This window comes from Panulirus ornatus, chromosome 14 (genome assembly GCF_036320965.1).
Source record: "Panulirus ornatus isolate Po-2019 chromosome 14, ASM3632096v1, whole genome shotgun sequence".
Lineage (NCBI taxonomy): Eukaryota > Metazoa > Arthropoda > Malacostraca > Decapoda > Palinuridae > Panulirus > Panulirus ornatus.
In genome coordinates, this window is record NC_092237.1 from 38,177,477 (window position 1) to 38,194,256 (window position 16,780).

Consider the following 16,780-nt stretch of genomic DNA (forward strand, 5'->3'; position numbering starts at 1 on the left):
ATATATATATATATATATATATTATATATATATATATATTTTTTTTTTTTTTCATACTATTCGCCATTTCCCGCGATAGCGAGGTAGCGTTAAGAACAGAGGACTGGGCCTTTGAGGGAATATCCTCACCTGGCCCTCTTCTCTGTTCCTTCTTTTGGAAAATTAAAAAAAAAAAAAAAAGAAGAGAGGGAGGATTTCCAGCCCCCCGCTCCCTTCCCTTTTAGTCGCCTTCTACGACACGTAGGGAATACGTGGGAAGTATTCTTTCTCCCCTATCCCCAGGGATAATATATATATATATATATATATATATATATAGGGAGCGGGAGGCTGGAAATCCTCCCCTCTCTTTTTTTTTTTCTTTTTTTTAATTTTCTAAAAGAAGGAACAGAGGGGGGCCAGGTGAGGATAATCCACAAAGGCCCAGTCCTCTGTTCTTAACGCTACCTCGCTAATGCGGGAAATGGCGGATAGTTTAAAAAAAAGAAAATATACATATATATATATATATATATATATATATATATATATATATATATATATATATATATATATATATATATATATATATATATATATATATATGCTGGAAAGGATCACAATGTTGCGCGTGATCAAAATATTCCTATGAGTCCACGGTGAAAATGAAACACGAAATGTTCCCAAGTGCACTTTCGTGTAATAATCACTTCATCAGGGGAGACACATGAGAGGAACATAACATGTTTACCAAATGGTGTCCTAGCTTCGTCTCTTCGATGTATATCAACTGACTGTTATATTCCTCTCATGTGTCTCCCCTGATGAAGTGATTATTACACGAAAGTGCACTTGGGAACTTTTCGTGTTTCATTTTCCCCGTGGACTCATAGGAATATATATATATATATATATATATATATATATATATATATATATATATATATATATATATATATATATATATAATATATTTTTTTTTTTTTTTTTCTTTTTCATACTATTCGCCATTTCCCGCGTTAGCAAGGTAGCGTTAAGAACAGAGGACTGAGCCTTTGAGAGAATATCCTCACTTGGCCCCCTCTTCTGTTCCTTCATTAGGAAAACTAAAAACGGGAGGGGAGGATTTCCAGCCCCCTGCTCCCATATATATATATTACATACATACATTAAACAACCTTACCAACCAGTCAACAATACAGTCACCCCCTTTTTTAATAAATTCCACTGCAAAACCATCCAAACATGCTGCCTTGCCGGCTTTCATCTTCCGTAAAGCTTTTACTACCTCTTCTCTATTTACCAAATCATTTTCCCTAACCCTCTCACTTTGCACACTACCTCGACCAAAACACCCTATATCTGCCACTCTATAATCAAACACATTCAACAAACCTTCAAAATACTCACTCCATCTCCTTCTCACATCACCACTACTTGTTATCACCTCTCATTAACCCCCGTCACTGAAGTTCCCATTTGCTCCCTTGTCTTACGCACTTTATTTACCTCCTTCCAAAACATCTTTTTATTCTCCCTGAAATTTAATGATACTGTCTCACCCCAACTCTTATTTGCCCTCTTTTTCACCTCTTGTACCTTTCTCTTGACCTCCTGCCTCTTTCTTTCATACCTCTCCCACTCATTTGCATTTTTTCCCTGCAAAAATCGTCCAAATGCCTCTCTCTTCTCTTTCACTAATAACCTTACTTCTTCATCCCACCACTCACTATCTTTTCTAATCAACCCACCTCCCACGCTTCTCATGCCACAAGCATCTTTCGCGCAAGCCATCACTGCTTCCCTAAATACATCCCATTCCTCCCCAATTCCCCTTACCTCATTTGTACTCACCTTTTTCCATTCTGTACTCAGTCTCTCCTGGCATTTCCTCACACAAGTCTCCTTCCCAAGCTCACTTACTCTCACCACTCTCTTCACCCCAACATTCTCTCTTCTTTTCTGAAACCCCCCACAAATCTTCACCTTCGCCTCCACCAGATAATGATCAGACATCCCTCCAGTTGCACCTCTCAGCACATAAACATCCAAAAGTCTCTCTTTCATGCGTCTATCAATTAAAACGTATTCCAATACGCTCTCTGGCCATCTCACCTACTTACATATGTATACTTATGTATATCTCGCTTTTTAAACCAGGTATTCCCAATCACCAGCCCTTTTTCAGCACATAAATCTACAAGCTCTTCACCATTTCCATTTACAAAACTGAACACTCAATGTATACCAATTATTCCCTCAACTGCCACATTACTCACCTTTGCATTCAAATCACCCATCACTATAACCCGGTCCTGTGGATCAAAACCACTAACACACTTATTCAGCTGCTCCCAAAACACTTGCCTCTCATGATCTTTCTTCTCATGCCCACGTGCATATGCACCAATAATCACCCATCTCTCTCCATCAACTTTCAGTTTTACCCATATCAATCTAGAATTTACTTTCTTACACTCTATCACATACTCTCACAACTCCTGTTTCAGGAGTACTGCTACTCCTTCCCATCCTCTTGTCCTCTCACTAACCCCTGACTTTACTCCCAAGACATTCCCAAACCACTCTTCCCCTTTACCCTTGAGCTTCGTTTCACTCAGAGCCAAAACATCCAGGTTCCTTTCCTCAAACATACTACCTATCTCTCCTTTTTTCACATCTTGGTTACATCCACACACATTTAGACACCCCAGTCTGAGCCTTCGAGGAGGATGAGCACTCCCCGCGTGAAAGTAAATTCTCGATTAATATGTGTAAAACTGAAAGTTGATGGAGAGAGATGGGTGATTATTGGTGCATATGCACCTGGGCATAAGAAGAAAGATCATGAGAGGCAAGTGTTTTGGGAGCAGCTGAATGAGTGTGTTGGTGGTTTTGATGCACGAGACCGGGTTATAGTGATGGGTGTGGCAGTTGAGGGAATAATTGGTATACATGGGGTGTTCAGTGTTGTAAATGGAAATGGTGAAGAGCTTGTAGATTTATGTGCTGAAAAAGTACTGGTGATTGGGAATACCTAGTTTAAAAAGCGAGATATACATAAGTATACGTATGTAAGTAGGAGAGATGGCCAGAGAGCGTTATTGGATTACGTGTTAATTGACAGGCGCGCGAAAGAGAGACTTTTGGATGTTAATGTGCTGAGAGGTGCAACAGGAGGGATGTCTGATCATTATCATGTGGAGGCTAAGGTGAAGATTGAATGTTGGGGTGAAGAGGGTGGTGAGAGTAAGTGAGCTTGGGAAGGAGACTTGTGTGAGGAAGTACAAGGGGAGACTGAGTACAGAATGGAAAAAGGTGAGAACAATGGAAGGAAGGGGAGTGGGGGAGGAATGGGATGTATTTAGGGAATCAGTGATAGATTGCGCAAAAGATGCTTGTGGCATGAGAAGAGTGGAAGGTGGGTTGATTAGAAAGGGTAGTGAGTGGTGGGATGAAGAAGTAAGATTATTAGTGAAAGAGGAGAGAGAGGTATTTGGACGATTTATGCAGGGAAAAATGAAATTGAGTGGGAGATGTATAAAAGAAAGAGACAGGAGGTCAAGAGAAAGGTGCAAGAGGTGAAAAAGAGGGCAAATGAGAGTTGGGGTGAGAGAGTATCATTAAATTTTAGGGAGAATAAAAAGATGTTCTGGAAGGAGGTAAATAAAGTGCGTAAGACAAGGGAGCAAATGGGAACTTCAGTGAAGGGCGCAAATGGGGAGGTGATAACAAGTAGTGGTGATGTGAGAAGGAGGAGTGAGTATTTTGAAGGTTTGTTAAATGTGTTTGATGATAGAGTGGCAAATATAGGGTGTTTTGGTCGAGGTGGTGTGCAAAGTGAGAGGGTTGGGGAAAATGATTTGGTAAACAGAGAAGAGGTAGTAAAAGCTTTGCGGAAGATATATATATATATATATATATATATATATATATATATATATATATATATATATATATATATATATATATATATATATATATATATATATATATATATATATATTTATATACATATAGTAGTGGTGATGTGAGAAGGAGATGGAGTGAGTATTTTCAAGGTTTGTTGAATGTGTTTTATGATAGAGTGGCAGATATAGGGTGTTTTGCTCGAGGTGGTGTGCAAAGTGAGAGGGTTAGGGAAAATGATTTGGTAAACAGAGAAGAGGTACTAAAAGCTTTGCGGAAGATGAAAGCTCGCAAGGCAGCAGGTTTGGAAGGTATTGTAGTGGAATTTATTAAAAAAGGGGGTGACTGTAGTGTTGACTGGTTGGTAAGGTTATTTAATGTATGTATTATTCATGGTGAGGTTCCTGAGGATTGGCGGAATGCCTGCATAGTGCCATTGTACAAAGGCAAAGGTTATAAGAGTGAGGTATAAGTTTGTTGAGCATTCCTGGTAAATTTTATGGGAGGGTATTGATTGAGAGGGTGAAGGCATGTACAGAGCATCAGATTGGGGAAGAGCAGTGTGGTTTCAGAAGTGGTAGAGGATGTGTGAATCAGGTGTTTGCTTTGAAGAATGTATGTGAAAAATACTTAGAAAAGCAATTGGATTTATCTGTAGCATTTATGGATCTGGAGAAGGCATATTATAAAGTTGATAGAGATGCTCTGTGGAAGGTATTAAGAATATATGGTGTGGGAGGGAAGTTGTTAGAAGCAGTGAAAAGTTTTATCGAGGATGTAAGGCATATGTACGTGTAAGAAGAGAGGAAAGTGATTGGTTCTCAGTGAATATAGGTTTGCGGCAGGGGTGTGTGATGTCTCTATGGTTGTTTAATTTGTTTATGGATGGTGTTGTTGGGGAGGTGAATGCAAGAGTTTTGGAAAGAGGGGCAAGTATGCAGTCTGTTGTCGATGAGAGAGCTTGGGAAGTGAGTCAGTTGTTCGCTGATGATACAGCGCTTGTGGCTGATTCATATGAGAAACTGCAGAAGCTGGTGACTGAGTTTGGTAAAGTGTGTGAAAGAAGAAAGTTAAGTAAACGTAAACAAGAGCAAGGTTATTAGGTACAGTAGGGTTGAGGTTAAAGTCAATTGGGAGATAAGTTTGAATGGAGAAAAACTGGAGGAAGTAAAGTGTTTTAGATATCTGGGAGTGGATCTGACAGCGGATGGAACCATGGAAGCGGAAGTGAATCGTAGGGTGGGGGAGGGAGCGAAAATTCTGGGAGCCTTGAAGAATGTTTGGAAGTCAAGAACATTATTTCGGAAAGCAAAAATGGGTATGTTTGAAGGAATAGTGGTTCCAACAATGTTGTATGGTTGCGAGGCGTGGGCTATGGATAGAGTTGTGCGCAGGAGGGTGGATGTGCTGGAAATGAGATGTATGAGGACAAAATGTGGTGTGAGGTGGTTTGATCGAGTAAGTAATGTAAGGGTGAGAGAGATGTGTGTAAATAAAAAGAGTATGGTTGAGAGAGCAGAAGAGGGTGTTTTGAAATGGTTTGGTCACATGGAGAGAATGAGTGAGGAAAGATTGACCAAGAGGATATATGTGTCGGAGGTGGAGGGAACGAGAAGTGGGAGACCAAATTGGAGTTGGAATGATGGAGTGAAAAAGATTTTGAGTGATCGGGGCCATAACATGCAGGAGGGTGAAAGGCGTGCTTGGAATAGAGTGAATTGGAACGATGTGGTATACCGGGGTCGACCTGCTGTCAATGGATTGAACTAGGGCAGGTCAAGCGTGTGAGGTAAACCATGGAAAGTTGTGTGGTGCCTGGATGTGTGAAGGGAGCTGTGGTTTCGGTGCATTATTTCATGACTGCTAGAGACTGAGTGTGCGCGAATTGGGCCTTGGTTGTCTTTTCCTAGCGCTACCCCGCACACATGAGGGGGGAGGGGGTTGTTATTCCATGTGTGGCGAGGTGCCGATGGGAATAAATAAAGGCAGACAGTATGAATTATGTACATGTGTTTATAGGTATATGTCTGTGTGTATATATATGAGTACATTGAGATGTATAGGTATGTATATTTGCGTGTGTGGACGTGTATGTATATGCATGTGTATGTGGGTGGGCTGGGTCATTTCTTTCGTCTGTTTCCTTGCGCTACTTCGCTAACACGGGAGACAGCGACAAAGCAAAAAAAATAAATAATAAAGAAATATGATATATATATATATATATATATATATATATATATATGTATATATATATATATATATATATATATATGTATATATATATAATAATTATTTAAATAAATATATAAATATAAATAAGATATATAAATAAATATATATATATATATATATATATATATATATATTATATATATATATATATATATATATATATATATATATATATATATATATATATATATATATATATATATATATATATATATATATATATATATATATATAATACTTTGTCGCAGTCTCTCGCGTTAGCGACGTAGCGCAAGGAAACACGAAAAAATGTCTCAACCCACCGACATAGACATGTATATACATACACATCCACAGAAGCACATATATATACCTATACATTTCAACGTATTCATATGCAGACATATACATATATACACATGTATATGATTCATACTTGCTGCCTTTATGTATTCCCGACGCCACCTCGCCACATATGAAATGACCATCCCCTCTCCCCCGTATGCGCGCGAGATAGCGCTAGGAAAAAACAACAAAGGCTTTATTCGTTCACACTCATTATCTAGCTGTCATCTATATTGATCCGAAACCACAGCTCCCTTTCCATATCCAGGTCCCACAAAACTTTCATGGTTTACCCCAGACTCTTCACATGGCCTTGTTCAATCCACTGACAGCAAGTCATCCCCAGTATACGACATCGTTTCGGTTTGCTTCATTCCTTTGACGTATCTCACCATCCTGCACGTTAAGGTCCCAATCGCTCAAAATCTTTCACTCCAATTAGGTCTCCCACTTCTCCTTGTTCCCTCCACTTCTGACACATATATCCTTTGTCAATCTTTACTCACTCATTCTCTCTATGTGACCAAACCATTTCAATACACCCTCTTCTGCTCTCTCAAGAACACTTTTTTTTTATTACCACACATCTCTCTTACCTTTTCAATACTTACCCGATCAAACCACCTCACACCATATATTGTCCTTAAACGTCTCATTTCCAACACATCCACTCTCCTCCAACAATCCCCTATCTATAGTCCATGCCTCACAACCATATAACATTGTTGGAACCACTATTCCTTCAAACATACCCATTTTTGCTTTCCGAGATAATCTTCTCGCCTTCCACACATTTTTCAAGCCTCCCAAAACTTTTGCCCCCTCTCCCACCCTGTGACTTACTTCCGCTTCCATGGTTCCAGCCGCTGTTAAATATGCTCCCAGATTACTAAAATACTTCACTTCCTATAGTTTTTCTCCTTTCAAACTTACCTCCCAATTGACTTGTCCCTCAATCCTACTATACCTAATAACCTTGCTCTTATTTACAATTACTCTGAGCTCTATTCTTTGACATACTTTACCAAACTCAATCACCAGCTTCTGCAATTTCTCACACAAATCAGGCACCAGCGATGTATCATCAGCGAACAAGAACTGACTCGCTTTCCAAGCCCTCCCATCCACAACAGACTACATACTTTCCCTCTCTCCAAAACTCTTGTATTCACCTCCCTAACAACCCCATCCATAAACAATCTCGTAACCCTGCCGCAAATCGACATTCACTGGGAATCAATCAGTTTCCTTTCTTCCTACTCGTACACATGTCTTACATCCTCGATAAAACCTTCTCACTGCTTCTGGCAACTTAACTCCTATACCATATAATACCTTCCACAGAGCATCTCTATTGACTCCAACATATGCATTCTACAAATCCATAAACGCTACATACACATCCATCTGATTTCTAGGTATTTCTCACATACATTCTTCAAAGCAAGCACCTGATCCACACATCCTCTACCAATTCTGAAACCACACTGCTCTTCCCCAATCTGATGCTCTGTACATGCCTTGACCCTCTCAATCAATACCCTCCCGTTTAAATTCTCAAAAATATTAAACAAACTTATACCTCTGTAATTTGAACACTCACCTTCATCTCCTTTGTCTTTGTACAATGGCGCTATGCATTCATTCCCCCAATCCTGAGGCACTTTGCTGTGAAACATACGTACATTGAATATCCTCACCAACCAGTCGACAAGATAGTTACCCCCTATCATAATACATTCCACTGCAATACCATCCAAACCCGTCGCCTTGCCGGATTTCATCACCCGCAAAGCTTTCACTACCTGTTCTCTGCTCACCCAATCATTCTTCATGGGGATAGGGGAAAAAGTATAATTCCCACACATTTCCCGCGCGTCGTAGAAGGAGACTAAAGATGACGGGAGCAGGGGGCTAGAACCCTTCTCCTCCTTGTATTCTAACTATTTAAAGGGAAAATAGAAGGAATCATGCGGGAAGTGCTAATCCTCTCCCACAGCTCAGACTGGGGTGTCTGATTGTGTGTGGATGTAACCAAGATGAGAATAAAGGAGAGAGGGGCAGTATGTTTGAGGAAAGGAACCTGGATGTTTTGGCTCTGAGTGAAGCGAAGCTAAAGAGCAAAGTGGAAGAGTGGTTTCGGTATGTCTTGGTAGTAAAGTCAGGGGTTGGTGAGAGGACAAGAGCAAAGGAAGGAGTGGTACTACTCCTGAAGCACGATATTGTGAGAGTATGTAATAGAGTGTAAGAAAGTAAACTGTAGATCGATATGGGTGAAACTGAGAGTAAATGAAGAGAGATGGGTGATTATTGAGGTCTAGCTATCTGGTCATGAGAAGAAAGATCATGAGAGGAAGGTGCTTTGGGAGCAGCTGAGTGAGTATGTTAGCAGCTTTGATGATGGAGACCGGGTTATAGTGATTTGTGATTTGTATTCAAAGGTGAGTAATATGACAGTAGAGGGTATAATTGGTGTACATGGGGCGTTCAGTGTTGTAAAAGGATATGGTGAAGAGCTTGCAGATTTGTGTGCTGAAAAAGAACTGGTGATTGGTAATACCTGTGTCAAAAAGAGAGATATACATAAGTATAAGTGTGTAAGTAGAACAGATGGCTAGAGAGCGTTATTGGATTACGGGTTAATTGATAGGTGCGTGAAAGAGTGACTTTTCGATGTGAATGTGCTGACACGGGCAACTCGAGGGATGTCTGATCATTATCTTGTGGAGGCGAAGATGATGATTTGTAGAGGTTCTCAAAAAAGAGGGAATCTTGGGGTGAAGAGATTGGTGAGAGTAAATGAGATTGGAAAGGAGGCTTGAGTAAGGGAGCACCAGAAAAGATTGAGTGCAAAATGGAAAAAGGTGAGAGAAAATCACGTAAGGGGAGTGTTGGAGGAATGGGATGTATTTAGGGAAGCAGTGATGGCCTGCGCAAAAGATGCCTGTGGCATGAGAGAGGTGGGAGATGGGCAGATTAGAATGGGTAGTGAGTGGTGGGATGAAAAAGTAAGACTGGTTGTGAATGAGAAGGGAGAGAAACATTTTGGCGATTCTTGCAGGGTAATAATACAAATGACTAGGGGATGTATAAAAGAAAAAAGAAAGGAAGCCAAAAGAAAGGTGCACTAAGTGAGAAAGAGGGCGAATGAGAGTTAGGGTGAAAGAGTATCACTAAATTTTAGGGAGAATAAGAATATGTTATGGAAGAAGGTGAATGTATGTAAGTATATAAGACAAGAGAACAAATGGGTAAATCGGTGAAGGGGGCAAATGGGGAGGTAATAACAAGGAGTGGTGAAGTGAGAGGGAGATGGGGGGAGGATTTTCAAGGTTTGCCGAATGTTTAATGATAGAGTGGCAGATATAGAGTGTTTTGGTGTGCGAAGTGAGATCGGGAGGAGCACAAATATACATACACACACACACACACACATATATATATAAATAAATAAATATATATATATATATATATATATATATATATATATATATATATATATATATATATAAATAAATAAATATATATATATATATATATATATATATATATATATATATATATATATATATATATATATATATATATATATATATATATATATATATATATATATATATACATATATATATATATATATATATATATATATATATATATATATATATATATATATATATCAATTTTTTTTTATTTTGCTTTGTCGCTGTCTCCCGCGTTTGCGAGGTAGCGCAAGGAAACAGACGAAAGAAATGGCCCAACCCACCCCCATACACAATGTACACACACACACGCCCACACACGCAAATATACATACCTATACATCTCAATGTACACATATATATACACACACAGACACATACATATATACCCATGCACACAATTCACACTGCCTGAGTGTTACGTAAGGTGAAATGGGGCAAAGCAGAGGGTAGGGATGGTTTCGCGTTGGAATTTCTTACGAAACGGGATGACTAATTTTACATTTCATTGTATGTATGGATCATGGTGAGGTTTCAAAGTATTAGCGGAGCGCATGTATAGTATCACTGTATAAAGCCAAAGGAGATAAAGGTGAGTGGTCAAACTACCGACGCATAACTTTGTTGCGTATACCTCGTAAGTTGTGGGGAAGAGTAGCGACTGAGAGGATGAAATCATGTGCAGAGGAGTATCAGACCAAGGAGAAACAGTGTGGTTTCAGAAATGGTAGAGGATGTTTGGATCAGGTGTTTGCTTTAAACAATGAGTGAAAAATACATAAAGAAATAAGATTTATATGTGGGACTTATGACTTGAGGAAGTACATGATAGAGTTGATATGATAAGTCTAACAAGCTTTTCGAAGCTGTAGGACGCTTTTATCAAAGCCCTAAGACGTGTGTACGAGTTGGAAGAGGGAAGCTCTGCAACAGGGGTGTGTGATGTCACCATGGTTGTTTAATTTGTTTAAGGGTATTGTGATGAGGAAGGTAATTACAAGACTCTTAGAGGGAGGGGCGAGCTTGCGGTCTGTAAGGGATAAGGGGACCTGGAAAGTGAGTCAGTTGTTGTTGGCTGTTGACACAGCACTGGTGGCAGTTATGAGTGGAGAAATTGCTGACTGAGTTTAGACGAGTGTGTGAAAGTTGCAAGGTCCCCTCGACATCTTTTAACGACGCAGAAATCCTTTTCGAGTTACAAAGAAATCCCATAACTAGAATCACAATCATAAAGATAACATTGCTTCATAAAAAGCTCAACTGTACATACGAAAAAATTTTACTAATACTGGTAAGAGTTCAGTCACAATAGATTTTTCATGGTTGTATCCAGTCAGCTGCTCTCCAGTTAGAAAGAAAAGATGAGTAAAGATTTCTAGTTTCTTTTAGCAGGGAATTTCTTTACAAGGTAATACATTTTTTTGTTACCTGCTTACTCTTTACAGTCTGTGTAGATTGTATATGACTGTTGATCCTTTACTAATCTTGAGGTGTTCTTCTCAGCGTGGATCCTTACATCTACATCTTCTTTGGAGGGCTCATGGAGGTACCGTCCTACCTGCTCTTATGGCCAGCTATCGTATTCCTGGGCAAGGTCGGAACTATGTCCTTCCTGTTCTTATTCTCCGCCATCTCCATCCTTCTTTTGACCTACATTCTATATCTTCCTGAAGGTGGGTGTCGACCTCCCGTTGTTAAGCGTGGTAAGTTAGCTTCTCCTAGAGGTGGGTGGTGAACCAGCCTCACTAGAACAGGGCCGCATAACAGCCTTTCTAGTGGTGGATGGTGAGCCACTATCTCTATTGGCAGGTGGTGAGCCAGCTTCCCTACTGGTGGGTGGGGAGCCAGCATCCCTAGTGGAGGTTGGTGAGCAAACATCCATAGTGGTAGGTGATGAGCCAGCACCCTAATGGTGGTAGGTAAGCCAGCATCCCTAGTGGTGGGTGAGGTCCCAGCATCCCTTGTAGTTGGTGGTGACCAAGCATCCCTAGTGGTAAGTGGTGAGCCAGCATCCCTAGTGGTGCGTGGGGAGCAAACGTCCCTAGTGGTAAGTGGTGAGCCAGCATCCCTAGTGGTGGGTGGTAAGCAAGCATCCCGAGTGGTAAGTGGAGTGCCGGCATTCCTAGTAGCTGGTTGGGAGCCAACATCCCTAGTGGCAGATGGTGAGCCAGCATCCCTGGTGATAGATGGTGAGCCAGCATCCAGTGGTAGGTGGTGAGGCAGCATTTCTAGTGGTGGAAGTTAAGCCAGCATTCCTAGTAGTAGTTGATGAGACAGCATCCCTAGTGGTTGGTGGGGAGCCAACATCCCTAGTGGTAGGTGGTGAGCTAGCGTCCCTAGTGGTGGGAGTTAAGCCAGCATTCCTAGAAGTAGTTGGTGAGACAGCATCCCTAGTGGTGGTTGGGGAGCCAACATTCCTTGTGGTAGGTGGTGGGCCAGTATCCCTAGTGGTGAGTGGGGAGCTAGCATCCCTAATGTGTATGATGAGCCATCATCCCTAGTGGTGGGTGGTGAGTCATCAACCCAAGTGGTAGGCGGTGTCGGCATTCCTGGTATGGGCGGTGAGCCAGCATCCCTAGTGGTGGGTAGCGAGTCTTCATCCTTGGTGTGGGTGGTGAGTCATTATCACGAGTGGTGGGTAGTGAATCATCATCCCAAATAATGGATGGTGAACCAGCATCCCTAGTGGCGAGTGGTTAGTCATCATCCCTAGTGGTGCAAGGTGATCCAGCATTCCTACTGGTGGATGGTGAGCAAACGTACCTAGCGGTGGGTGCTGAGCAAGCATACCTAGTGGTGGGTGGTGAAGCATCAACCGTATTGGCCAGTGGTGAACAGGCATCCCTAGTGGTGAATGGTGAATCATCATCCAGTGGTCGATGGTAAGCCAACATCCCTAGTGTTGGGTGATGAGTCATCATCCCTAGTGATGGGTGGTCAGCCGGCATCCCTAAAGGTGGGTAGTTAGTCATCATCCCTAATGGTGGATAGAAAGCGAGCATCCCCTGTGGTGGATTGTGAGTCATCATCCCTAGTGCTCTGTGGTGAGCCGGCATCCCTAGTGGTGGGTAGTGAGTCATCAATTCTAGTGGTAGATGGTGAGCCAGCATCCCTAATGGTGAGTGGTGAAACATCAACCCTAATAGTGAGTGGGTGGTGAGTCCGTTTCCCCAATGGAGGATGGTGAGCCGGCATCCCTAGTGGTGAGTGGTGAGCCAGTATCCCTAATGGTGGGTGGTTAGTCATCATCCCTTGTGGTGAATAGAGGGCAAGCATCCCTACTGGTGAATAGTGAGACCTCTTCCCTTGTGGTGGATGGTGAGCCGGCATCCCTAGTGGTGAATGGTAAGCCAGGATCACTAGTGGTGGATAGCGAGCTAGCAATCCAAGTGCTGGGTGGTAGCCAGCATCCCTGGTGGTTAGTGATAAGTGGTCATCCCTAGTGGTGGGTGGTGAGCCGGCATCCCTAGTGGTGGGCGGTGCGCCAGCATCCCAAGTTGGGGGTGGTGCGCCAGCATCCTTAGTGGTGGGTAGTGAGCCAGCAATCCTAGTGGTGAGCCATCATCCATAGTGGTAAGTTGCAAGCCAGCATCCCAAATGGTGGATGATGAGCCACCATCTCTAGTGGTGGGTGGTGAGTCATAAACCCTAGTAATGGATGGTGAGTCAGCTTCCTTAATGAAGTGTGGTGAGCCAGCATACCTGGCGGTGGGCTGTAAGCCAACCTCTCTAGTAGTGACTGGTGATTCATCATCCCTAGCGGTGGGTGGTGAGTCATCATTTCTTGTGGTGGGTGGTGAACAAACATCTCTAGTGGTGGGTGTTGAGCAAGCTTACCGAGTGATGGGTGGTGAGTCATCATCCCTAGTGGGAGGTGAGCCAACATCCCTGGTGGTAGGTGGCAAGCCAGCATCCCTAGTGGTGGGTGATGAGTCATCAACCCTAACGGTGGGTAGTGAGCCTGGATCCCTAAAGGTGGGTGGTGATCCATTATTCCTAAAGGTAGGTGGTGAGTCATCATCCCTATCGTTGGTTGAGCCAGTATCCGTAATGGTTCATCAGGAGTCATCATCACTGGTGGTGGGTGGGGAGCCAGCATTCCTAGTGATGGTAGGTGAGTCATCATCCCTGGTGGTGTGTGGTGAACCAGCATCCCTAGTGATGGTGGAGGATAACGAGTCATCATCCACAGTAATGGGTGGTTAGCCGGCATCCCTAATGATTGGTGGTAAGCCAGGATCCCCCGGGTTGGGTGTCCAGTCAGCATCCCTAGTTATGGTTGGTGAGTCATCATCCATAGTGGTGTGTTGTGAGCCAGCATCCCTAGCGTGAGGCGGTGAGTCATAATCCCTAGTGGTAGGTATTGGGCCAGCATCCCTAGTGGTGGATGGTTAGTTGTCTTCATCCCCATGGTGGATATTGAGCGAACTGGAGGATAGTCATCATCCCCATGGTGGATATTGAGCGAACTGGAGGATAGTCATCATCCCTAGTGGTGGGTGTTGAGCCAGCATCCCTAGTGTTGGGTGGTGAGTCATCATCCCTAGTGGTGGATGGTGAGCCAACATCCCTCAAGTTAAGTGGTTAGCCATCATCCCTAGTGATGGATAGTGAGTCATCATCCCTAGTGGTGGATAGTGAATCATCATCCCTAGTGCTCTGTGGTGAGCCGACATCCCTAGTGGTGTATGTTGAGTCATCATTTCTGGTGACGGGAGTCCAGCCAGCATCCCTAGCGGTGAGTGGTGAGACATCAACTCTAATAATGGATGGTTAGTTATCATCCTTAGTGGTGCACAGAGAGCGAGTATCCCTACTGGTGAATAGTGAGTCCTCTTCCTTAGTGGTGAGTGGTAAGCCAACATCTCTAGTGGTGAGTGGTGAACCATCAACCCTAAGAATAGGTGGTGAGTCGGTTTCCCTAATGGAGAGTTCAAGCCAGCATCCCTAATGATGGGTGGTTAGTTATCATCCTAGTGATGCATAGAAAGCGACCATCCCTACTGGTGAATAGTGAGCCCTCCTCCCTAGTGGTGAGTGGTGAGCCAGCATCCTTACTGGAGAGTGGAGAGTCATCATCCCCAATGGTGGGTGGTGAGCCAGCATCCCTTGTGGTGGGTAGTGATCCAGCATCCTTAGTGAATGGTGGTAAGACAACATCCCTAGTAGGGGTTGGTGAAACAACAACCTTAGTGATGGATAGTGGATCAGTTTCCCTAGTGGAGGGTTGTGAGCCAGCATTTCTAATGGTGGGTGGTGAGCCAGCATCTCTAATGGTGGGTGGTGAGCCAGCATTTCTAATGGTGAGGTAGTGAGCCAGCATACCTAGTGTTGGATGGTGAGTCAACAACCCTAGTGGTGAGTGGTGAGTAACTTTCCTTAGAAAAGGGTGGTGAGCCAACATACCTAGTGGTGGGTGGTGAGCCAGCATCTCTAGTGGTTGGTGACGAGTGGCCATCCCTAGTGGTGGTTGGTGAGCCAGCATCCTAATGGATGGAAAGAATCCCTATGTGGTGGTTAGCCGGCATCCTAGTGGTGTGTGGTGCCATCATCCCTGTGTGAGTGGTGAATCAGTCTGTGGTGGGTGGTGAGCACTCCCTAGTGGTGGTGGTTGAGCAACTTAGGTGGTGGTGAGTCATTCCCAATGGGAGGTGGAGCCAGATCCTGGTGGTGGTGGTAAGCAGCTCTTAGTATGGTGTGAGTCACATCCCTAGGGGGGTGGTGAGCAGTTCCCTAATGAGGTGGTGAGTCGCATCCCTAGTGGTGGTGGAGGTCTCATCCCTATGGGTGTGAGCCACATCCTAGTGGTGAGTGAGCTACACCTAGTGGGTGTGAGATACCAGTCCTGGGAGTCGTTCCTATAGAAAGTGGTAGACCCGTTTAATCGAGCCAGCATCCCTAATGGTAGGTGGTGATCCAGCATCCCTAGTGTTGGGTGGTGAATCAACATCATCAGTGGTCAGTAAGTTTCCCTCGTGAATGGTGGTGAGACAGCATCCCCAGTGGTTGGTGGTGAGCCAGCATCCCATGTGGGGGTGGTGAGCCAGCATCCCCAGTGGTGGATGGTGAACCGGCGTCCCTAGTGGTTGGTGATGAGAGGTCATCCTAGTGGTAGGTGATGAGCCTATATCCCTAGTGGTGGGCGGTGGGCCAGCAACCCAAATGGGAGATGGTGCGTCAGCATCCTTAGGGGTGTATGATGTGTCATCACCCCTAATGGAGGTTATTCAGTTATCATCCTTAGTGGTTAGCCGACATCCCTAGTGATCAGCGATGAGCCAGCATCCCTAAGGGTGGGTGCCCAGCCAGCATCCCTAGTTGTGGTTGGTGACTCATTATCCATAGTGGTGTGTTCCGAGAAAGCAACCCCAATGTAAGGTGCTGAGTCATCATCCCTGATGGTGAGTAGTAGGCCAGCATCCCTTGTGGTGGGTGGTTAGTCACCATCCCCAGTGGTTTATAATGAGTGAACATCCTTAGTGGTGAACCAGCATCCCTAATGGTGGGCGGTGAGCCAGCATCAATATTGGTGGGTGGTGGGCAGGCATCCCTAATGGAGGATGGGGAGCAATCATCCTTAGTGGTGAGTGGTGAGTCTTCATCCCTGGTTATGGATGGAGAGCGAGCATACCTAGTAATGGATAGTGAGCTATCATCCTTAGTGGTGGGTGGTGAGCCAGCATCCCTAGTGGTGGGTGATAAAGCAGCATCCCTAGTGATGGGTGGTGAGACATCTACCCTCGTAGTGGCTGATGAATCAATTTCCCTAGCGGTTGGTAGTGAGTCAGATTCCTTAGTATTTGGTGGTGTGTATTCATCCCTAGTGGTGGGTGGTGAGTCATCATTTCAAT

General features: G+C 43.5%; 1 protein-coding gene across 1 annotated transcript in view; it reads left to right on the forward strand.

The window, feature by feature from the left end:
• Nucleotides 1-16,780, forward strand: part of LOC139753528 (solute carrier family 22 member 13-like) — a 280,737-nt gene that overhangs the window by 194,079 nt on the left and 69,878 nt on the right. Inside the window, exon 9 of the mRNA XM_071670175.1 lies at nt 11,433-11,602. Within this exon, the coding sequence (XP_071526276.1) occupies nt 11,433-11,602 (170 nt within the window). The remainder of the gene's footprint in view (nt 1-11,432; nt 11,603-16,780) is intronic.